The sequence below is a fragment of the Acipenser ruthenus genome, chromosome 55 (genome assembly GCF_902713425.1).
Source record: "Acipenser ruthenus chromosome 55, fAciRut3.2 maternal haplotype, whole genome shotgun sequence".
NCBI classification, from domain to species: Eukaryota; Metazoa; Chordata; class Actinopteri; order Acipenseriformes; family Acipenseridae; genus Acipenser; species Acipenser ruthenus.
This window is the reverse complement of record NC_081243.1, coordinates 6,426,953-6,451,956: the sequence shown is the minus strand read 5'-3', so window position 1 is coordinate 6,451,956 and position 25,004 is coordinate 6,426,953. Positions and strand designations below refer to the sequence as shown.

Sequence of the window (25,004 nt, the reverse complement as noted above, 5' to 3'; positions counted from 1 at the left end):
TTGAACGAATAAAAGCTCCTTTTGCTTTGTAAATATACATTTGATCTAATTTGCCCTGTAATTCAGTGAGCTGGACCTTATTTTCATTGGACATGTTTTCAGGAGACAATTTGGATAAAGATAATAATGTAACTATTAAACGGGTTTCCTCCTTTCGCCTAGATTTAGATAGTTCTGCACCACTTTTCATTGTAAATCTTCTGATTTTGTATTTTATTAGTTCCCAGTTTTTTTTTTCTAAACATGTTTTCTGCTATCGCTTTCTCCCAGTATAAACTAATAGTATTTTTTATTGCTGTTACAATAACATAATTTTCTAGCAAGGAATTATTCAGTTTCCAGTAACAATTTTTTAATTTTGCTTCATGAGAAAGAGATAAATCGAATTGTAAAATTATACATTAATGGTCAGATAAAGGTGTTGGAAGAATTTCTACTTTAGTCAGATGTATAGTGTTGGAAATTAGCCAAAAATCAATTCTGGATTGCTGAGAGTGAGATTTATTACACCATGTGAATTCCTTAATCTGGGGAAATTTATTTATCCAAATATCCACCAAATCAAAATCATTAATACAATTATTAAATGTGTGATTAGTCTTATGAAAGGATTTAGGAGGCCATCTGTCAAGCATCTCATTTGGTGCTATGTTAAAATCACCTCCATTTACAAGCTTGGTATTTGGGTGTTTATATTGCAATTGCTTAATTTTACCCTCCAATGTTTCTATTAAGTAGTTATTTTCTTTCTTTGTATTAAAACCATATATAGTAATTAGTAGTAAGAAACAATCATTAAGTGTGACTATTAATAAAATAAAATGGCCATATGGATCGGTATCATGAGATAGAACTTTACCATTAAATCTATGTTTGAGAACAGTCACTCCAGCAGCATGAGCTGAGCCATATGCCATCCATACACCTTCTCCCCATTGAGATCTCCAAACATTGTTATCGTTACTACAGGAATGAGATTCTTGTATAAAACAAAAGTCTGAATTCAAGCTTTTAGCACAGAGAAACTAAGCTAATATATATATTTTTGTTATGTTTGCAAGCTCTCTCAATCTTTTTTTCTCACTGCTGTCTTTTTCTGCAAGTGGTCCCTAGTGGGAGACCCAGGTGAGGTATTAGTTTAGTTTGTCGGTTTTAACACTGTGTGTACAAACGAGTCTTTAATTTTACTCTAGGAATTGCTTTACCCCTTTCACAAAACACGTTCTGTAACAAATCGGTACTAACAGGCACTGATTCACCCGATGCGGGGAATGTTTAGATCCGCGCACCAGTCGGAACTACAAGTTTGATTGTTTGAGCTGCTTGGAGAAAAAGACGAGAAAACAGAAGGAATAGAAGATAGAGAGAAAGAGAGCGGTGAGTTATTGAATTGAATGCTCTACACCCGCTGGAAACCCCGTGTGTGGTAGCGGGGTGTGTAATGTGTTTATATTATATAGAGGACGGCGAGTTTGATGCGAGACTCGAGCAGACACAGGCGCTTTCATTATTATAAACCTGCTCGCAGACTCTCCGGTGACGTCACTCTGAGTGCTCTTTGAAACAGACTGACTTCGGATCCTATTTATATTCATGTTGGGTTAATCAGACTATCGGCGGCCCGTCTGTAGTGCTACAGGAGATTTGAATTGCACAGTTTGTCCCGCTCTGTGCAGCGCCGTCCCGTTTGTAACTCAAATGAACTGCATTCTGCTAAACTGTCCGGTCCTGTACTGTACGTGCATCGGCGTGGTCAATAATAACAACACAATGACCGCTGCTTTCTTATACGATCGCAACGTGATGTGTGTCGAGTAGCGTTACCACATTTCCACACGGAGAAAAACTGTTTTTTTTTGTTCTTCAGTTCATTGAAACAGCATCAACCATGAAGCCGTTGAAATAACTGTATATTATTAATATTATTATTATTATTATTATTATTATTATTATTATTATTATTATTATTATTATTATTATATTTATTTCTTAGCAGACGCCCTTATCTAGGGCGACTTACAATTGTTACAAGATATCACATTATTTTTACATACAATTACCCCTTTATACAGTTGGGTTTTTACTGGGCAATCTAGGTAAAGTACCTTGCTCAAGGGTACAACAGCAGTGTCCCCCACCTGGGATTGAACCCACGACCCTCCGGTCAAGAGTCCAGAGCCCTAACCACTACTCCACACTGCTGCCCTAATATAATAACATAATCATAATTAAAACGTTAAACATTGGGTGTATTTATTGCAGATCATACCATTTCTTTTGTAATTGTTCTATTGTCATCTGATCAAAACATGTTAAATTTAAAAAGACAGATTAGAAAACAATCAAATTCCATTTTTACCATTTAAACATGTGAGCATTTAAAAAAAAAACATATGGTATAAAGGATCAACTGATCTTATTAACACTGAGATTTATGAATAACCCATATTACTATCTTCATATTTTTATTAACTTTATATTGCTATGAATTGTAATGTGTTCAAGCAAAGTATTGACCAATATGAATTGGACTGGAATATTTAAATGTGTGTAACTTCTAACTTGTGCTATTGGCAAAACCAAAACAATAAATAAATAATGGTTTGCATTATTTCCATAACTAAGTCTATAATGTTTATTATAATATCTGCAGTAAATGTGTTATTTTGCAGAAACGGCACAAAGATACTCTAATTACTCAGACACAGAGTGTTTATTAAGTTAGAAAAGTGACAATACATGACAGCACTACACTCCCTCATGCAACACAGACAGCTCTACACCCTGCATGTAACACAGACAGCTCTACACCCTGCATGTAACACAGACAGCTCTACACTCCCTCATGCAACACAGACAGCTATACACCCTGCATGTAACACAGACAGCTCTACACTCCCTCATGCAACACAGACAGCTCTACACCCTGCATGTAACACAGACAGCTCTACACTCCCTCATGCAACACAGACAGCTCTACACCCTGCATGTAACACAGACAGCTCTACACCCTGCATGTAACACAGACAGCTCTACACCCTGCATGTAACACAGACAGCTCTACACTCCCTCATGCAACACAGACAGCTCTACACCCTGCATGTAACACAGACAGATCTACACCCTGCATGTAACACAGACAGATCTACACCCTGCATGTAACACAGACACACTGCACCCCATGCATAAGAACATAAGAAAGTTTCCAAACGAGAGGAGGCCATTTGGTTTTTAGTAGCTTATTGATCCCAGAATCTCATCAAGCAGCTTCTTGAAGTATCCCAGGGTGTCAGCTTCAACAACATTACTGGGGAGTTGGTTCCATACCCTCACAATAATCTGTGTAAAAAAAGTGCCTCCTATTTTCTGTTCTGAATGCCCCTTTATCTAATCTCCATTTGTGACCCCTGGTCCTTGTTTCTTTTTTCAGGTTAAAAACGTCCCCTTGGTCGACATTGTCTATACCTTTTAGGATTTTAAATATTTGAATCAGATCGCCGCGTAGTCTTCTTTGTTCAAGACTGAATAGATTAAATTCTTTTAGCCTGTCTGCATATAACATGCCTTTTAAACCCGGGATAATTCTGGTTGCTCTTCTTTGCGCTCTTTCTAGAGCAGCAATATCATTTTTGTAACGAGGTGACCATGCATTGTAAAGTTTTAACATTACTTCCCTTGATTTGAATTCAACACTTCTCACAATATATCCGAGCATCTTGTTGGGCTTTTTTATAGCTTCCCCACATTGTCTAGATGAAGACATTTCTGAGTCAACATAAACTCCTAGGTCTTTTTCATAGATTCCTTCTTCAATTTCAGTATCTCCAATGTGATATTGATAATGCACATTTTTATTGCCTTTGTGCAGTACCTTACACCTTTCTCTATTAAATGTCATTTGCCATGTGTCTGCCCAGTTCTGAATGCTGTCTAGATCATTTTGAATGACCTTTGCTGCTGCAACAGTGTTTGCCACTCCACCTATTTTTGTGTGGTCTGCAAATTTAAGTTTGCCTACTATACCAGAATCTAAATCATTAAGGTAGATTAGGAATAGTACAGGACCTAATACTGATCCCTGTGGTACACCACTGGTTACCTCGCTCCATTTTGAGGTTTCTCCTCTAATCAATACTTTCTGTTTTCTGCATGTTAACTACTCCCTAATCCATGTGCATGAATCCCAACTGCGTTCAGTTTGAGAATTAATCTTTTATGCGGGACTTTGTCAAAAGCTTTCTGGAAATCTAAATAAACCATGTTGTATCCTTTGCAATTATCCATTGTCGATGTTGCATCCTCAAAAAAGTCAAGCAGGTTAGTTAGACACAATCTCTCTTTCCTAAAACCATGCTGACTGTCTCCCAGGATATTGTTACCATGTAGGTAATTTTCTATTTTAGATCTTATTTTAGTTTCCGTAAGTTCACATATAATAGAAGTCAGGCTTACTGGTCTGTAGTTACCTGGTTCGGTTTTGTCTCCCTTTGTTGTGGTTCAGTATTACGTTTGCTATCTTCCAGTCTGTCAGTACAACCCCTGTGTCAAGAGACTGTTGCATGATCTTGGTTAGCGGTTTGTAAATAACTTCTTTCATTTCTTTGAGTACTATTGGGAGGATCTCATCCAGCCCGGGGGATTTGTTTATTTTAAGAGCTCCTAGTCCCTTTAACACTTCTGCCTCTGTTATGCTAAAGTTATTTACAATTGGATAGGAACAGGTTGACATGTCGGGCATGTTATCCGTGTCCTCCTTTGTAAAAACCTGTGAAAAGTAATCATTTAATATATTTGCTATTTTTTTCTTCATCTATGATTTTGCCATTTGTGTCTCTTAGACATTTAACCTCCTCTTTGAATGTTCTCATGCTGTTATAATATTGGAAAAACATTTTGGAATTGGTTTTAGCCCCCTTAGCAATATTGATTTCTATCTCTCTCTTGGCCTTTCTAACTTCCTTTTTGACTTGTGTTTGCAGTTCCAAGTACTCTTTCTGTGTACTTTGTTTTTGGTCCCTTTTAAACGCATGGTAAAGTGCCTTTTTTTGCTGAATATATTTTTTAATGGAACTATTAAACCATTTTGGCCATTTTGTTTTAGATTTAGATTTGTCTACTTTTGGGATGTAATTGTTTTGCGCCTCTAGTACTACATTTTTAAAAAACAGCCACCCTTTTTCTGTGGATGTTTTCTCTATTTTACTCCAATCTACTTCTGTTAGTCTCTGTTTCATACCTTCATAGTTTGCTTTTCTAAAATTATAAACCTTAGCTGTAGTCATTACTTTTTGGGTTTTAAAAATCACTTCATATGAGACCATGTTGTGGTGAGTTTGTCAGTGGCTCTCTGACCTCTGTTTTAGTTATTCTGTCTTCATTATTTGAAAAGACTAAATCAAGGCATGCCTCCCCTCTAGTCGGTGCCTTGACAAATTGCGTTAGGAAGCAGTCATTTGTCATTTCCACCATTTCAATTTTGTCTGTCGTGCTCCTTACCGGGTTTTCCCCATTGTATATGGGGGAAGTTGAAATCCCCCATTAGTATGGCTTCTCCTTTGTTATACAATGACATTAGAAATGCGTGTAGCAGATTATTTTGCTCGGCATCTGAATTTGGCAGTCTATAGCATGTTCCTATTATTATGCCCTTTTGAAGTTTTGTCCATTATTCTGACCCATATTGATTTTGCATTGTTTTCTTTGTCCTGATTTAACACCTGGGTTTCAAGAGTATTTCTTATGTATAGCGCTTCCTCTTTGCCTCTTCTGCCCTGCCTGTCTTTCCTATACAGTGTGTACCCACTAATATATTCGTCTCCATCACTCTGACAACCAAGTTTCTGTAACACCTATCACATCGTAGTTAATTGTTAGTGCAGTAGCTTCAAGTTCTAACATTTTGTTTCTCAGACTTCTAGCATTTAGATAAATACATTTAATGGCTGTCTTACCAGAGTTGTTGCCCTTGTTTTGATGTGGACTCCCTTCGGATTTTTTTGTAAATTTCTCCCCACTTCCTTTCTAGTTTAAATGCTTCTGAACCTCCTTGAGGATCCTTTGTTTCCCTTTATTTAGCTGCAGTCCGTCCCGCCTGTATAGATAGTCCTTGTTGTAGAAAGTGCTCCAATGTTCAAGAAAGGTGAAGCCTTCCTGTGTGCCCCACGATTTCAGCCTTGCATTTTGATTTTGTATTTCCAGCTGTCCATATGGTCCTTTGCAAGGTGCCATCAGTATCCCAATAAATACCACAGTTTAAGTCTTGTCTTTTTAATTTCCTTCCGAGCTCTCCAAATTTGTTTTTCAGGGATCTTGGCCTGTCTCTTCCAATGTTGTTTGTACTGATGTGGACGACTACTACCGGGTCGTCTGCCGTTCTTTCTAGGAGCCTGTCCACGTTTTCAGTGATGTGCTTCACAGAGGCTCCCGGAAGGCAGCACACTGTTGTAGTAAGGGGGTCCAAACTGCGAACTGAACTTGCTGTGGCTTGAAGGGCATGGTGTTTTTTTTTTTTTTTTGCAAGTTTAAGTTTAGTTTCTGCAGCTGTCAATCTGCTTTCAAACTGCTTCTAACTGCTCTGCACTTTTAAAACAATGCACTTCTCACACGATGTCGCTCCACGCTGTCGCTGGAAGAACTGCCTCGCTTTGTTGTGTTCTGTTGTGCTGTTAGTTCCGCCCCTTCCTCATGTCTCAGATCAGCGCTGAATTTGAGTCAAATTTGAATCAGAGCAGTATTAGTACTCCGTTGGTTTATTAACTACTAAAAATGGATTGAGTTGTTACTGACTGTGTCAAATCCCAGCTGACAGACAATCTGGGAAGTCCAGTGCCTTAACAGTTGTTAGCATTAATACTTCAAATACATTTTATGGTTACAACATGTTTTGCTCTAAGGCTACGCATGCATAAAACTAATGACGCCCACCGCTAAGTCCTAAAACATCCAATATATCAATCTCATAGACTAAAACATAAGTCATATACCTTATAGCAATGCATCAATATAGGAGAGATATCTATTCCAAATAGTTCTTACCTCCCCAATTATATATGGAAGTGTAGAGTATAAGGTAAGGACAGGAACTGTCTTCAAAAGCAAAGACTTCTGAACACGACACCAGAGTTTTTGCCTCGCTTCTTGCGTCAGAAGTCTCAATTAAGTTATGAACATTAATCAGCCTTAACAGTGCATGTTCTTCAAGTGAATAACATTTTTAAAACACTTGGTAACTCCCCTAGTCCACCTTTACTTCATCTCCAAAATATGGAAGGTGAACTTTTGAACTTGTGTGTTTTTTCTTAGTACCAGAGAGTTCCTGAACACAGCATACATGTGAATACAGTACAAGTATATCAAAATACATAGAAAGATGTGATTATATATAATATATAATATATATCGGTGTAATTATCCCAATTCTAAGTCAAAAAATATATAGATGTCCCTTTTGACATCAAAAGACATTCCCCTAATTTGGTTGGCTTTGTTACATGCATAGATGTGGTTTAACAGTTAACTAAACTCTATTGGATAGAGGCTGGTAGAAGGTTCATAGCAAACTTCTTAAGCAGGCAGCTATATATGCAAGCATTCTCACTTAAATCCAGTCTATCAGGAACATAATCAAAATATAACAGTCTCATTTGAGCTATTCAGTGCTTTAAACTAAAAGTGACCTCTGTTTCTTTTTCAAAAATCCTGCTCAAGCAAATTCTGAACCAAATTCTGCTTCTCTGTCAAGGTCATCCATCATTGATAGAAGACTCTTTTGTAAGCATCTTCTCAGATGTATGGCATTCCATGGTCCTATGCTGATAGCCCCCCTCATTTGTTCCAAGTAATAGATCACTCATTATATAAACCTTGGATTCCAGACTCCCAAACTTCACTTTCTGCCTGGTACTATAAGCAAGGGTTACCAAGTTTAATTACCCTGTCTTTTGCAAGCTTGTGGTATGCCTGACACAGACTGGTACCATTCTGCTTTGACTGAAGTTTTTACTTTAAGAGAATATAGTGCAGAATTAACTTATTTTCAAACTCTTACAGTTCTTCTGTTATAATAAAACATTTAGACTTATATTCTGTTTGAATTATTCTAGAATACCTGTGTTTAGCTTAAACACTACTTTCAGATCAACCTTACTTCTCTAAATAAGAAACTTGATGCTCACGTCTGCCTTTTTACTCAAGGTTATAATAGACTAAACAGAAATGTAGAATGATCTAGCATAACTATAGGTTAATATAGGTTAATAGCGTATTGTAACTTTTTGCGTGAACAGTGTGTATTTCAGCTGGCTTTATATTCTTTAAAACACAGTACAGTTATTACAACATTTTAACACACATGCAGTTTCACAAATGTTCAATTTGCATCCCAAAGATCAGCCTGCTTCCAGTAGCTGTCACAGTCTTGGGTCAGTTTCTGCTCTCAGTGAGTCTGTCAAAGCCACCACAGATGTGTCTTTAAAAGCGTGATACCTGCAAAAACTTAAATCTTGTTAGCAGGGCTTCCATCTCTACATTCTCGTTCCCATCATCAGTCGGCAAAAACATTTTAACTGAATCTGGGTCAATCAAAGAACCGCACACCCTTGTAACCGAGGCCTTCCATGCAAAAGGATCTAATGACTTGTAGCACAAAAGGGACGTGCCAGAACTGTCTGTGACAGCATGCTGTTTGTTTTGCCCACAACTGTTCGTTCTTTCTGTGAGGGATTAGAGTCTGACCACTGAGCAGTTCAAGCTAACCACTGCTGCTGTTCATGGCAGCCCATCTTACTTACTACAGTGTTGTGGATGGTGATTCTAGTCTTGTTATAGATTTTAGTACTTAACAGTCCAAACTATCATTTTATCAAGTTTATTTTGTGAAATAATGTCTCTATTATACTGTAAATAGACCGTTTGGTAACAACAGCGATGTGTAGATTGTCAAAATTGGCTGAAACAAAGACTAAAATCCGTGCAATTCACAGAATCACAGCAACAGCATCCTTCCACTCATACACATCACCCGGGTATCTTTTGAAAGCTGTGGCTTCCCTCTTTCCCGCTATGTAGGTCATTAATAGACTGACATCTTATTTAGCCAATGAAAACGGTTTCAGGAAGCGGTTGCAGTGTAAACTGTTCTGCTTGTTGCTATGCGTGACGTCATTTGGCTCTGTGTGGTGTCCACCGGTTGGCTGAATGCCTCCACGTACTGTGACTTCTGGGACAGCGGCATTGCTGTGGTCGTGAACGCAGTTAAGGTATTTTCTATATGACTATATACTTGACCTGAGGACATCAATGGGTTCATTGCCAGACTACGAGAAGGATCTGATTTGCTTAGGAAAAATCAGAGCCACTGTCAGCAATGACAAGCTAACTACAAACTCAAAAAGAGAAGAACAGATGCCTAGAAAACACCAAACAACAACTGACTACATACATGCCCATCATGTTTGCAGAGAAGCTTTGAAGTTTCTACACTGGTAAGCACTTTGCCATTGAAAACTTTCTTAAAAAAAAAATCTGAATTTAAATTACTGAAAGCTTTCTTCAATAAAAAATACTATGAAAATATTTGTATTAATCTTTTTCAGTATCAACCAGGATAAGCTGACTGCACTGCTGAAGCATTACAAACAATTTGGATGGGTACCTTGGTACAAGAAGTCAGGAGGCAGGCAAGCAACATATGTCAGGCTGCTGACGCATGCTGATATAACGGAAGTGGTTGCATTCATTGTTAATTTTGCTGAAGACCCTGCTATGGTGCTACCTGGACGAGTACCTGGGTTCAAGAGGTTTGACATAAAACTGCTGCCGTCAAACCATACAAAGGCAAGCATCTGGTGAAAGTACAAAACTGCTATGGAGGAGGCAGGTAGGCAGTTATTTAAGATTATTATTATCGTCGATATTGTCCCTGCTTGGTGTGTTATGTGTTTCAGTAGCAGACTCTATTTATTAAGTAAAACATGTCACACATGAAATCAGTCAGCACAAACTCCTAAACACGTTTTGGGCTGTATATTAATAAAACAAATAAATGAACTGAGACGCATGTTTTTTTTTTTAGCTATTTAGAAGTAGGGCTTATTTTTTTATTGTTTTTAAGATGACTTTTAAATAAAAAATAAATAAAAAAAAAAGATTTGTTTTAGTTAATTTATTTTGTGAATGGAACTGAAAAGGTATGTAATGTTGATTGTTTTGTTTATTTATTAAAAATAACTTTTACATATCTAAAATTTTTTTAAAAAAGATGCATCTCAGTTCATTCATTTATACAGCCCAAAACGTGTTTAGGAGTTTATACTGATTCATTTCATGTGTGATATTTACACCTTATAGTTAAAGAGTTATAAGCCAAATTTAACAGTAAAAAAAATCTCTTGCAGTTAAACAAGCTGTAAAGATTGACTCATTCTGTAGGCTGTGGCGGACTCTGGTGCCCTACATTCACAAGACTCGACCCATGACAGATCTCTGTTGGACCTGCCAAAAGAATAATTCTGCCATTTACAGGAGTGTCAGCATTTCTGATGAAAAAAAATCAGAACACTAACAAAATCAGCAGACCCACTTAAATAAAGTAACGCTGGAGCGGTCACTGTGCCAGGAAATGGTCAGGGCAGCTAAAGTCATGATTAAAACCAGTGATGACAGACTTGGTATGAATGTCCCAGTATCAAAGGAGTTGGCTGTGCATTACAGCTTTAATTATGCACAGCAGTTACACTTTCCCACTGATCCCATGCAACCTGGCCCTATGTACTTTTTGGCTCCCAGAAAGTGTGGCCTGTTTGGTATTGCCTGTGAAGGAATACCATAACAGGTCAATTATCTAATTGATGAAGGCATGTCCATTTCCAAGGGTTCAGACTCACTCATACGCTCCCTGGACCATTTCTGTATGAGGTATGGACTTGGTGAAACCGAGGTTCAGTTACATTGCGACAACTGTTCTGGACAAAACAAGAACAATTATCTGATCTGGTATCTGGCATGGAGAGTTCTGAATGGGCTGCACACATCAGTTTCCCTCAGCTATTTGGACACACCAAATTCACACCCGATTGGTGTTTTGGCTTACTGAAACAAACCTATCGGAGGCACATGGTCTCATGTTTGGATGATATTGCTATTGTTGTGCAATCCAGTACCGTGACAGGAGTCAATATTGCCCAGAAAGTTGGAACCAAGGATGGTGAAGTTCTGGTCCCACAGTCAGACTGGCGGTCATTCCTTAAACCATTCTTCAGGATGATGTTGGGCATAAAAAAATATCATCATTTCAGGTAATGGATTTAAAAAAAAATAAGCAAGTTTTTTTCAAACTGTTATGTTTTCTTTTAAATACAGATTGTAGTTGACACTTGCAACCACAAAATCGGTATTTTATAAGAAAACATAACAGTTTGTTATGTTTTTTAGGTTTGATACTGCACACCATGGAATGGTGTTTAGAAAACAGTATTCAGATTCCAAGGACGAGATGTTTGCCCTCCTGAGAGATGACACTTGTCAACCACCAGCAGACAGGCCACAGCCCATCAGACCACCTGGTTTAGACTGCAAGAGGAAGCAGTACCTTTACGAAAAGATTCCAGAGTATTGTACGCCTGCTACGATGGATAGAACCTGTCCACAACCTACAGATGTTAATGATGATTAGTCTACACAAACATTAGCAACATTTGGGCTAGTTCCGTAGACCCACATTAGTACTAATTATTAATTACATTTGGAAACAATCCTGGTCCAGGTTGATCATTGTGTCTGCTGGTTTCTTGTTCCAAATGAGCGCAGAATTATTTAACCGAACCCTCAATTGAACCAATAATTAATTTGCCTAATCAGAGCTTTTTAATGATTTTTAACTCTTAAATGGCTGGTTTCACATACTGATTAGCACTAATCCTGGACTATCTAATGTTAACTGAGGTAAGGTAGTCCATTGTAAATAGTAAATGTAAATAGTTCAGCACTTTTAATTTAAAAACATTAACATTTTTGTTTTTAAAAAAAATACACTATGAATTGTAAAACAATGAATTTTTCTATTTTCAATAAATGGAAAATAAATATTTGTATCATATAATTTCTTTGTCATATTTTGCAGAAAGGTATGAGGAGTTATTTGTGAACATTTGGTGTATGTGTCAGAATTCTAACATAATGGTTGCTAAGGAAATAGCTGAAAAGTAGATGTCCCATCTTTCAACTTAATTTTCTCAAAATGGTATCTTCTGACTGGTGATTTCAAAATATCATATCTCGGGCCCCGTTTGAGATATATCAATAAGTTTGGTATTATTTTAAAGCTTATTATATGCCAGATCAATTGCCACAATAAAACAGTTTTTGAATTTTTTCACCAAGTGACTGATTTTGCTGTCCTGGGTCACAAATGTATTCGAATGACAATGTTTTATTCAAAATTCTTTTGTAAAACCATACTTAGTTGCCCTAATGATAAAGAAACAGGCTTGTAACCAGGAGGTCCCCAAATCCCACCTCAGCCACTGACTTATTGTGTGACCCTGAGCAAGTCACTTAACCTCCTTTCGGGTGAGATGTTGTTGTAAGTGACTCTGCAGCGGATGCATAGTTCACACACCCTAGTCTCTGTAAGTCGTCTTGGATAAAGGCGTCTGCTAAATAAACAAATAATAATAATAATAATATGCTGTTTTCCCACTAAATCACAAATAGCTGGAACATACTGTTCTTCCACATTTTTTAAAATTGTCTGTAAAACCTAAATAACTACTCAGAGTGCACATATATGGTTCTTCATGTGAACGATTCAAATATTGACTCCGGCTTTTAAGGGAGAGGCAGCATTTTTGTGTTGCTGTCGCCAATGGCGTCTAACCCTGAAAGTATTTTTTGTTGTATTTGCGACCATTTTAGTCGCAGTCTGGAGCCCTGCTTAAGAAGCATTAACGCTTGAATAATTTCTATAAATTTAAATCTATAATGTTTATCCTAATTAATACGGTTAATGTGTTCTTTTTGCAGACACGACAGCAAGGTGCTCTAATTACTCAGACACAGCGTGCTTTTTAAACATTAGTAAAATGACAACACATAAATATGTCAGTCTTTTCATTTCCATTGAAAGCAGGAGGCTAGAAATCCTAAATCGAAGGCATGGGGGTACAGGGGTCCTCCCCCAGCGCGGGTGCAGGGGCGTACGGGGGTCATCCTTGAACAACGTAATAATCCAGTTATAGGTATATGAAAAGGAAAAAACATGGAAACTACTTCAAATGAAAAAGAGTAATGTTGAAACGGGAAATCACTTTGGTGTACAAATCGTACACAAATGGCTTTGAATATTTCTTATTCATTTTATTAATACAGATTAGCACAAACTGACATACCACATTCCTTAGGAGATTAGCATGAGCTACTAAAAGGAATCTGGAGCAGCTTCCCTTTACGGCTGGTGCTTGCAGTCTGCCACAAAACACGGCTTTCTAGCTTGAATTTGTATTAAGTTAATGTTAATGTTTATGTAGGACCCTGGACAAGGGTAAAAGTTTTATTAATGTAGATTGTATACACTCTATTTAAGACTATGTAATACTGTACAGTGATTCCCCTACCATTCTATAGGCCCGGTGGCCCACCGGGTCAATAAAGGCAGCCTCCAGGCCTACAAAATTTGAAAAAAATAAATCATAATTACGCGTGTGGTTAGTTTTCAGGTTTGTTTTAGTGGAACAGGCTCTGCAAGGCTCCTGCACCACCTCGCCTCGCTTCCCCACATGCACCACAGACCCGACTGGATCAGTTACATTTAACTAGTATAGTGTGTGTGTGTGTGTGTATATATATATATATATATATATATATACACAGTGTGCATGGCTTCCATTTCATGAATCTAGGAAAATGGGCCAGTGTGCCAAAAAGCTGAAAATTAATTTACAAACCATTTTTTAAAAACATAACTACGAACTAATCCTAACTTTCCCGCCTCATGTCATATTTGTTATACAGTCAGAATCTGAGACTGCGTACTGAAGTGCTGGGTTGGTGGTACTTCCCGCGACATGGCAAATCTTTTACAAATCGGGTTTTCTACAACTAAGCAACCAATGAGCCAAAAGGAAAGAGCTGAAATCAGTAAATCATAAAGAAAGTAATTATTGAAACAAAATTGAAGACGAACATTTGGAGTGTAGGCTTCATCTGGCTTCATTCTGTCAGTGAAAAAAGTAACGGTCTGCCTTGTTTGGCGTCAGTTTCCCAGACTTGCAGATAAAACAGCAGCTGTATTTGTTGTGAATTCAACGTTTCATTTACATCATATCCAGTCTCACAGTAAGATGTCTCGATGGATACCCAGATACATGATCGAATTGTCTAACTTTTTGATTTGGGATCCAATGTGTTCAGGTCAAAAATGCCATTCCCAATCTTTCCAGGACTCAGTGGTATCACTCAGCAAGATTGGCGCTGTCTTGGAAGAGGCTACACAAGCGACAATGCTTTGAGAAGGATTGTTGTGATTTTGTATTATGAATATTCTTTTAATAGTGTTTATTATTAGGATTAGGGATGGAAATTTTGAATAGTTTCCTATTTGAATACACAGGGGCAACATTTTTGTGTATTTGATTACCCGAACTCTGGTCCCTTACGTTCCCAAAAATAAAAGGCAAATGCGTGTGTACAAGCAGACCCTATGTCCTTAGGCACAAGTTTTTCTTTTTGTTTACTGAATTAAAATACAGAACTCAGTGAGCAGCAACGTCACAGCGCGGATATCTTCCAAGTAGCATATAATACTGCGCAAACCATCAAATAATATTTTTTTTTTCTGCAGTGTATTCAGAATAATATAACACACATCATATAGCAACCTAAATATTCTACATCTGTTTAATTCTAACAAATAATATTTATAAAATAATCTTAATAGTGTAAATATTATAACCTGGCCAAAACAATAGAAAATACATTCCAACATTACAATAGTTTAACATTACTAATTATAACTAGCCATCAAGTACTGACATCAGATGAATCGAAGTCAAGTTACTTAAGACTGATATCATGTGTTAAGCGTCAGCATTAAAAAAAAAGAAAAGACGCATTTGCTTCTACTAGTAGCTAATGTGTAAGGGTTTTGTTTGTGATATGCTCTTTGAATATTTTTTTGTGTAATCTGTATTTGACTACACTGACCCATCCCTAATTAGGATTATTATAATTCAGTTTTAGCGTTGCTGTGACTATATGGTAACAGCTTGGTTGTGGGTTTGCTTTTAAAAAAATGAGTCTCATTTGTACACATACATTTTCAGATCTTGAAGACAGTATTTTAATTTTCCGACAAACACACAAATGTGAGCATGTTAAATGGCTGAAGTAACATATATTGAAAGACTTTGTATAGACACTTTCTTTTGAGATGTGGGCTCTCTTCGGTTACCATACGCAGTTAGGAACATACTGAAAATAAAAACCATCATGAAAAAATATATTAATATATTGGGCCAGATAAAATTGCATCCGGGCCAGTAGAAAAATTAGCTCAGTGGCGCAAGGAGCCAGTAGTTACGAATCTAAACGTAGAGTCCTGGAATGGGTAAAGGACCCCAGGTACAGCCCCTGGCTGTCCAACACTGACCTTTAAAAAATAAATAATGGGTTGATTGATTTGTAACTCAAATGCTTTGTGTAACTAACGATTATACAATGTGAACTGCGTAAATTACCAAATGAAGAAGTATAATGCTGTTAATAATCCATATGAGAGAGTATTTTCACTTATTTTGACTCTTCCTCCAATGATATTTAGCAAATCAAACTTGCTAAATATGAACGACGTGAGTGTTTGTTTGAAACACAGCCTGGAGGTTTACGTGTGGCAAAGTGGTTAATAGAGTACAGGTGCAGGTGATTAAAGAACAGACAGACAATTGTAATCCAGGTGAAGAGGTTTGTTTTTATTAGTTTTTTTTGTCCAGTGCCTGACGGCGAATCAAACAGGAAATAATAATGATGGTAAGTAATACAGCGGCATGTATTACTTCCATTTATAATCCCCAGGCTGGTCTCGAAATAATAGTCCCTTTCTTGTATCCCCACATTAAACACAAAACAAATACACAAGTCTGGTTAGCGCATGAATTAGTGATTGTGGTGCAATACAGTTTTACAGTGGTACAAGTGAAGTACTGTCCTGTCCTCTGGTGACAGCTCCAGAACATGTACGCTCAACAATAGACAGTACAAACAAACACTTACGATTATTTTACCAACAGTACGGGTCCTTCCAGGTCAATGACACTACCAGAACGAAGGAACAGATAACATTGCTTTGACCCCTATTTATACCGTCACTCATGACCCCTTGGTAAACAATTGCAGCTGCTTTTTATGATCTGCAGCTGCCACATCATTCCTCCTCCGGCTCAATGAGTTAGTGTACCGAAGCTCTGCCTCCTTTCTAGATGACTGACTTCCTTTTAACCCTCGGAACGAAGTGTCAGACCACGTAGTCCAGAGTACTCTGTTCCCGTTACTTAGCGCCCTCACAGGTTGAGAGGGAGATTTACCACCAAGAATCATTTGTCTTTCTGTCACATATCCCACCGCTCAGAGTGGAGCCGAAGGAATACTCGGCTGAATCTACCTTTCCCATTACTCTCCCCTCCCGGGAAAAATAATCCGCCTTTTGATGGCCTTTCCCTGTGCGATGTACTATGAGGTACATGAAGGGCTCCCTCCCATTTTGCAGTCCTTCTCTCTTTATTTGTTTTTCTAGGACGGAAAATAGGAGAAAACATTTCGGCTTGAAAAGGAAACACATCACCAATTGTTCCTTTTTCTTTTTTTCTGCCACGTTTACATGTGTGGTTGAGACTGTCATTAATTTAATTCTCTATAATTTGGAAAGTCTCGACCCAGAATTATTGGGTATGGTAGCCTTTCCGCCACCCCAACTACTAGGTGGTGTTTTATCGGTCCTACCGATACATATACTTTTAGGGTGGGGTATGTCGCCATATCTCCATGGACGCAGGAGATCGCCACCTGGCCTTGTGGCTGCCACGACACACCGCCTAAGAGAGCTGTGTTTATTAAGGTCTGCTCACACCCGGTGTCCACTAATGCGTGGGTTGTCACCTTGCCTAAAACTGCATTAACAATACAAGGCCCCTCCCGACCATTTTCCCCGCACTTACCCGTTCCAGGTGCCCAATTGCACGCCGCCATGTCACACTCCACTGCTGATGGGCATGAACTGGCCTGGTGCCCCTGTTGGTTGCATCTAAAACAGATAGGGGAGAAGGAGGGAACACTGGTTATTATTATTATTATTAATGTCTTAGCCGACGCCCTTATCCAGGGCAACTTACAATTGTTACAAGATGTCACATTATTTTTACATACAATTACCCATTTATACAGTTGGGTTTTTACTGGAGCAATCTAGGTAAAGTACCTTGCTCAAGGGTACAGGAGCAGTGTCCCCCACCTGGGATTGAACCGACGACCCTCCGGTCAAGAGTCCAGAGCCCTAACCACTACTCCACACTGCTGCCCTTATACAACGAAGCCGGGGTAGCAGCTTTACCCCCGCTGGGGGTCAACCTTGTTCTCCATGGAGAGGAGGCAAGGTTGCCCATTGGGGCTGGAGATCTAGGAGGTCTCGGTCCCGGAGCAGAGAGAGGAGGTGGTGTGCAGCTGCTCCGGTGGACGGGAGCTGTGGACAGGTTGATGTGGACTGAGACCAGGGTGTCCTCAAAATCCTCCTCCAGTTTTATTGCTGCCACCAGGGTGGCAGTTTTATTGCTCCCGACCACATGGCAGAATTGCTCCACTGCTATGGCTTCGCCTATTTGCAGACCCATTTTCTGGGCAGGGCTTATCCAGTGCACCATGTGGTCGCACAACTGCTGCGCAACCACCCTGGGGCGTGTATCTGGGGATCTTCTGTGCTCCTGGAATTGTACCCTGTGCATTTCCCCTGTGATGTTTAGTTGCGTAGGATAGCTAGCTTTACCAGGACTTAGTCGGCGGCATCAGTGTCCGTCATGGCCTGATACACTGCCTGAGCCTCCCTGATCAGGCAGGATCCCAGCTGGCTCCCCAGTACATTCTGGGCCATGACGCAGTGGTAGCCAGCTGCTCGAAAGCGACCAGGTGAGCCTCAGGTTTTTTTTTTCACTGTGCAGGTTCGCCATGCAGCCACCTCAGAGCTACAGCGTCGGAGGACAACGCAGTTTTGGGCAGCTTACAGGCAAGCCTGCAGGTGCCCGGCTAGCCTACAGGGGTCGCTGGTATGCTGTGAGTCGAGGATGCTCTGGCCGACCTAAGCCCTCCCCACCCGGGCAACACTCGTCCAATTGTGCACTGCCCCTTGGGAGCTCTCATCCACGTTGGGCAGTGAAATAGCCTGTACTCGAACCAGTGACCTCCAGGCTATATTGTGCATCCTGCACTCCACACGGAGCGTCTTTACTGGATGCGCGACCCAACCCAACCCCAAAACAATATTTTGATAATATTGAAGCATAATACAGTCTCATGAGTCTGTTAAATCAGGTAATGGTCTCGCTCCTGTTGTAGTGCAGCAGTAAGAGGTTCTAAATTACATTATCAAGCTACAGTATTTAACTCTACGTTTATTTGTCTTCCCGGTCATTAGAATGGGAACTGTTTTGTAACAAATCAACATTATTAAGCAAACTTTGGGCCAGAGCAGCACTACAGCAGTGCTACTACTGCTTTTACATTTTAAATTTTTGTCAATTTAACTGAAAGCTTAAATGCCTGGAAGGATCAAATGTTAAAAAAACAGTAAAAATCAGAGATGCCATTAATTGAACACATGCAACAATACATTCTTGCATTCATAAATATATCATATTATGTTTTAAGCACCGTCACTGGTTAACTGAAAAATAAATCAAACATCACAACGAAAACCAATTCCTGTTGAGCTGTGTTCTCTATTAATCACCATGCTGTGTCTGCAGAATGAATCTTCATGCGACAGAGTGGAGGCTAGTTATTGATCATTTCCATGTGTATAAGAAAATATCACAATCACATTTACTGTGTGTTTAGATTTATTTGTTTAGTGTGTCGGACGTTTACATAAAGACACATCACTCCAGCACTTGCTATAAGGAGTACAATGATATGCGTTCAGGGGCTATGCGCACGCATATGGGACCAAAGCCAGCCTAGGTCTGTGTTCAAGTGTAAACGGGGGGCTCAGATGATAAGAATCATTGAAACTGATTGAACCTAATCCAGTTCAGGTCTGAGTTGTAAGTGTAAACACACCAATAGAGAACAGATCATAATACTTCATTTCATTTTCTGTTTTCAGGACTGTCAATGATGGAGTCTGTTTACATTAAACAGGAGGAGGTTCTGGAATTGGTACCTGTCTGCATTAAACAGGAGATGCCTGAACTGGAGCCTTTCCACATGAAAGAAGAGACTGAACTGCTGTCTGTCCACATTAAAGAAGAGGAGACTAAGCTGGAGCCTGTCCACATTAAAGAGGAAGAGACTGAACTGCTGTCTGTCCACATTAAAGAAGAGACTGAGATGGAGCTTGTTCATATTAAAGAAGAGACTGAACTGCTGTCTGTCCACATTAAAGAGGAAGAGACTGAACTGCTGTCTGTCCACATTAAAGAAGAGACTGAGCTGGATCCTGTCCGTATTAAAGAAGAAGAAACTGAACTGGAGCCTGTCCACATTAAAGAAGAAGAGACTGAACTGGAGCTTGTCCACATTGAAGAAGAGACTGAACTGGAGCCTGTCCACATTGAAGAAGAAACTGAAATGGAGCCTGTCCACATTGAAGAACAGACTGAACTGGAGCCTGTCTACATTGAAGAAGGGACTGAACTGGAGCCTGTCTACATTGAAGAGGAGTCTACTGGCTTGTTTAAGGATTCAGAAAACATATCCCAGCCAAAAATATCACATCAATGTACTGAATGTGGGAAGAGCTTCAGTCGGTCAGCAAACCTAAGATCACACCAGCGAATTCACACTGGAGAGAAGCCGTATTGTTGTACTGAATGTGGGGAGAGCTTCACTCAGTTAGTACACCTAAAAACACACCAGCGAATTCACACCGGAGAGAAGCCATATTGTTGTACTGAATGTGGGAAGAGCTTCAGTCAGTTAGGAAGCCTAAAAAAACACCAGCGAATTCACACTGGAAAGAAGCCTTACCACTGTACTGATTGTGGGGAGCGCTTCATTGAGTCAGGAAACCTAAAGAAACACCAACGAATTCACACGGGAGAGAAGCCATATCACTGTTCTGAATGTGGGAGGTGCTTCATTGAGTCAGGAAGCCTAAAAAGACACCAGAGAATTCACACAGGAGAGAAGCCGTATTACTGTACTGAATGTGGAAAGCGTTTCATTCACTTAGGTAGCCTAAAAGTACACCAACGAAGTCACACTGGAGAGAAACCGTATCACTGTACTGAATGTGGGGACAGTTTCAGTCAGTTAGGACACCTAAAGAGACACCAGAGAATTCACACTGGAGAGAAACCGTATCACTGTACTGAATGTGGGGAGAGCTTCACTGAGTCAGGAAACCTAAAGAAACACCAGCGAATTCACACTGGAGCCAGCGTCCCTCCCTCCCAGTCCCTCACCTCTCCACCCTGCCAGTCTGAGTTTGTGGAGAGCTGACTGATTCCTTGTGTCTCTCTCACCCTGCAGTAAATGAAGGGAGCCCCCAGGAGTGAAAGCCAGTCTGAATCCAGAGACACTGAGAAGGGGAGCGTGTCAAACTGAAGGAGACAGACCCATTCTTTCAGAATGAACTGGAGAGCCCAGGGATTCAGCTCCACTCCTGCCCCTGAATTGGAAATGAATCTCACTCATCATGCTGTGAGGATTTAGGACAGAGTTACAGGGTCATTCTACTTAGAAGGGACACATTGGAAATATATGCCAATCTTTTTCTCTGAACACTTACTGTATATATGTGTGATACGAACCCAACACATTAAACAAAGCTGCCAATGACATATATGATATTTTTTAATGTAATTTGAGCTATAAATGACATTACTGTACCAATGTCAGCGATTACAGTATACGATACAGAAATTAATTGAAATGGAGTTTGAGTTCCTGTAGGTTTCCGGTATCTTTGTAAAGGGTGTGTGAGAAATTTGTAGTGGTAATTGAGTGTACTTTTTTAAAATGACATTCTCTTAACATTAACCTTAACATTCTCTAGATCAGCGGTTCTCAAACTAAGGGAGGCACGAGCTGTGTGTCCTTTTTTTTGGAGAGGTTGGATGATTTGAAAAAAATAACAAATTATGATATATTTTAAATGTATTATATTTAAAAATAACTAAAGTAAAATAACGCAAAAAGCTTTCGTTTAATGTGCTAATTTTCCTTGGCAACTGTGACACGTCGCATGTACATTGTGTGGATTCCCCCTCACACACACACACTTGTAAACTTAAAAACAGTATCAGCAGCGCACTTCCAGTGAGAAACAGCTTTAATGAGAAATGGATCGTTTTGTGACAAAGGGAGAAAAACGTACAACACAAACTGAAGTGAGAGCAGCAGCGGAGGTTCCAGCAAAACGCAGAAAAATATGAGGAAGCATATTTAAAACTAGGCTTTACATGGAGTGGGTCCAGCAGTGCACCGAGGCCTCAATGTGTTTTATGCAGCGAAATACTGTCAAACCACAGCATGCAGCCCTGCAAGCTACGCAGGCATCTCGAAACACGACAACCCTACCTTAGTATCTAAACCTGTAACATGTTTTCAGAAGAAGCTCAATGAGTTTATTTCTTTATTTATTTATTGCATTTATATATCGCTTTCTATACAAAAGTATCGCAAAGCAATGTACAGTACATAGCAGAAAAAAAGAACAAACCACAATACATTTGTATAGCATGTCACACATACAACCGCCACAGTCAGACCATTTAAATAATGGATTTAAACAACAGTATACACAAAATACAAAAGCAGCAATTTTAAAGTTACATTAAAACCCACTAAGGTAAGAAAGTTAACAGGACAAAAAAAAAGATTTTGGCTGCTTCCATTTGTACTGTTTTTGAATTAATACTTCTGAAACTCATACTGATCAAATCCCTTATACTATTCATTATTTTTTTCCAACATATAGGTTTTTCAGTTTGTTATATTGTTTTAGTAAACAGGAGAGGCACAGTTATTTTTTTTCATAGCTCAGGGAGGCTCACTATGATAAATCACTGCTCTAGATCTACTTCAAAGGACTAGACATTAGTAACAGAGGATCGTAAAGATGTGCATTGAAGAATAGGTTAGATGCCCAGTCTGGTATAAACAAACACAGCTGATGCTTATCTTTTAATTAAGAATGTCTGTCTGAAATCAATATACAACTTCATTCATTAAAAGGGTTACAAAGTGTGACACCTGGTGGATACAAGGTGCCATGACTTTCTCCCATGAAATTTATTGTTACCATGAAACACTGAACATTTAAGTCAGGGGTGTGAAACTCCAGTCCTCGAGGGTCGCAGGGTCTTCTGGTTTTCATTCCAACTTAAGCTGTCAACTAACATAATTGATCTAATTATTTGTACAATTGGACATATTTCATATTTTTCAAGGTTTTTTACAGTTGATGATTTTAAAAATGCACTTGATTCAAGGTACACAACCTAGGAAACATTTTGAGACCTGGAGAGAAGTGTTACATTTGTCCAATTATCAATTATTAATTCATTAGACCAATTAAGTAATTGAGAGCTTGACACCCCTGATTTAAATTAATTTAAATTCCTAGTTTCCTGATTCTAAAAGTTAACTGAAAAACAACCCTTTTGAGGGTATAATCTCAGGGTTTTACATTTACTAAAACTAGGAGACTGAAACGTAACATAAGTTAAACTTAACTGATAAATTGGTTTTAGAATCATTTGAATTACTAATCTTGCTGATGCCATTTTAAGAGTTGTTTAAGTATGGTTCCCAATAAAATGGAGATGCTTGTTGTGTTGTAATTAAGTTTAAAGTGAGAATAATTCTTAAATGATTTTACTTTAATTGTTGTATAATGTGTTTAAATTGCTTAGAATTATAATTTAGTTGGGAGAATGAAAATGAAATGTGTATTTATTTAATCAAAATGAAGTTTTCTGTAAATGTTTCAAATCCTGTTCTATCTCTCTGCATGGAGGAGGGGGGACTACCTGTGTTAATGACACACATTGCGTGTGTAAAAGTAAATGTCATTCAAACTGTAAGACAATGAAAGGGATTTGCTTCCTGTTTTACCCAGAAGGGACTTGATCGCCAAACTCCTCTTTGGGCTCTATATTTAAATAAAAACAAGCATGAGCTCATTCTCTTCATCTTGGATTCGGACTCCCCTCACAATGAAGTAACCATTGAGCCGTTGTTTGAATGGGGCTCCATTCGAAGCACTGTACTGCAAACATCCTTCGAAGACGTCGACTCCACATCCAACTGCAGCTCTCTGAGAGACAAGACCAACTGCATTCCAGATGTGTTTTTCAACAAGGACCACATCTCCAGAATAAGTATTACCTTTCAAAAACTTTAAGACTCAAGTAAAATACTATGTTTGTATAGGAAATAACTACATGCAATCCAGAAGGAAAAATGTTCAATATAACGTAACACCTTGCCCGAGATGAACAATACAAACAATTCTACTTTGATGAACAATTGAAACAAGATAAGACTTTAACTGAACTGATGATATTGTGTGCATTTGAAAACAACAACTACGAACATCAGAACCATTTAAACATTGATTGAATTGATCTAAAGTTCTGAAGTAACTCGAGATTACAACTGAATACTAAAGGCAATTGAAACTGCTTCCAAACTGAACTTGTTGAAACTAAAATGCTGTCTTCATTCCAACCATCACAACAGATGCTGCTTAACACAGTCACTGTGTGTACTGTGTGTGAGTCCTGCGTGTACGTAACCATACGGGAGCCTGCATGCTTATGAAAATGTGTGTTTAAATGTGTTGCTCCTGCTTGTGTCTCTACTTCTAATTCTGGTACCGTGATTTCTAACTTATATTCTTCTTACGTTTGTGAGCTATAATAAACTTAATAATGTTTATGCGTTGAGTTTTTTGCCTGTTATGAGTACTAAAGTAACCAGTTATGATTAATTAGAATCCTTAGATAAATGTATAAACTTTTAATGTTAGTTTATTGACTTAGTTATTTGACTGGTTAATCTTTCTTGATATTGAAACTGGAAAGCATGTTTTTATAACTTAGCCTCATATTTAATTTCTATTTTGTTAATAGTTATTTTGATATATTTGAAAAATGTCATAATGGAATTGTAAATATAATTTTATAAGAAATGTAAAATTTGTGAAGGACTAAACCCTTAGTTTTATATTTAAATATGACTCACCTAATGTCATCCTGTGTATTAAGAAATTCATATATACTAATATTAAATGTATATTACCAACATGGAGGGGGGGGGTGTCCTAGGATATTGAGGTATTAGTTAAATATGATATCTTCATAAGTATGCAGTACAAGGGCACATTATTATGTTTCCATTGCCTCTGCATGTTAAAGTTTTGTCATTTTTAAACTGTCATTGAATCCTGAGACACATATCTACAGTGGAACTGAACAAACCCATTGAACATTGAACAATACAAGCTTGCCAAAGGGGGAGATGCTGCTGCAGGTTTGATAATATTGTCTTCATGAAATGAGAAATGGAATTCCCTCTGTGTCATGGAATTCCTTTGCTAGTGTATAATGATGTAAGCCCTGGAGTGTGGGCTCAGTCTTCTCAGCTGCCTGCTTGTTCTCAGTGTGTGAGTTTAGTTGCATTTCCAGTGTCCTGAGCTGGGCTTTGAACCCACTGGAGACGCAGCTGAGAACAAGCCAGACCCACGACTCAGGGATTTGGTTTTAGATCAAATAATAAGATGAGAAACATTATACACAACT

The 25,004-nt window shown here is 38.6% G+C and overlaps 1 protein-coding gene across 1 annotated transcript; it reads left to right on the top strand.

Annotated features, from left to right (window-relative positions):
• The first annotated feature begins 1,078 nt into the window (after nucleotides 1-1,078).
• LOC117401646 (zinc finger protein 771-like) lies at nucleotides 1,079-24,141 on the top strand. The gene is made up of 2 exons (XM_034914773.2): nucleotides 1,079-1,377; nucleotides 19,361-24,141. Exon 2 carries the CDS (start codon nucleotides 19,369-19,371, stop codon nucleotides 20,695-20,697), a length of 1,329 nt encoding a protein of 442 aa, XP_034770664.2. The 5' UTR covers nucleotides 1,079-1,377; nucleotides 19,361-19,368; the 3' UTR covers nucleotides 20,698-24,141.
• The last annotated feature ends 863 nt before the right edge of the window (nucleotides 24,142-25,004 follow it).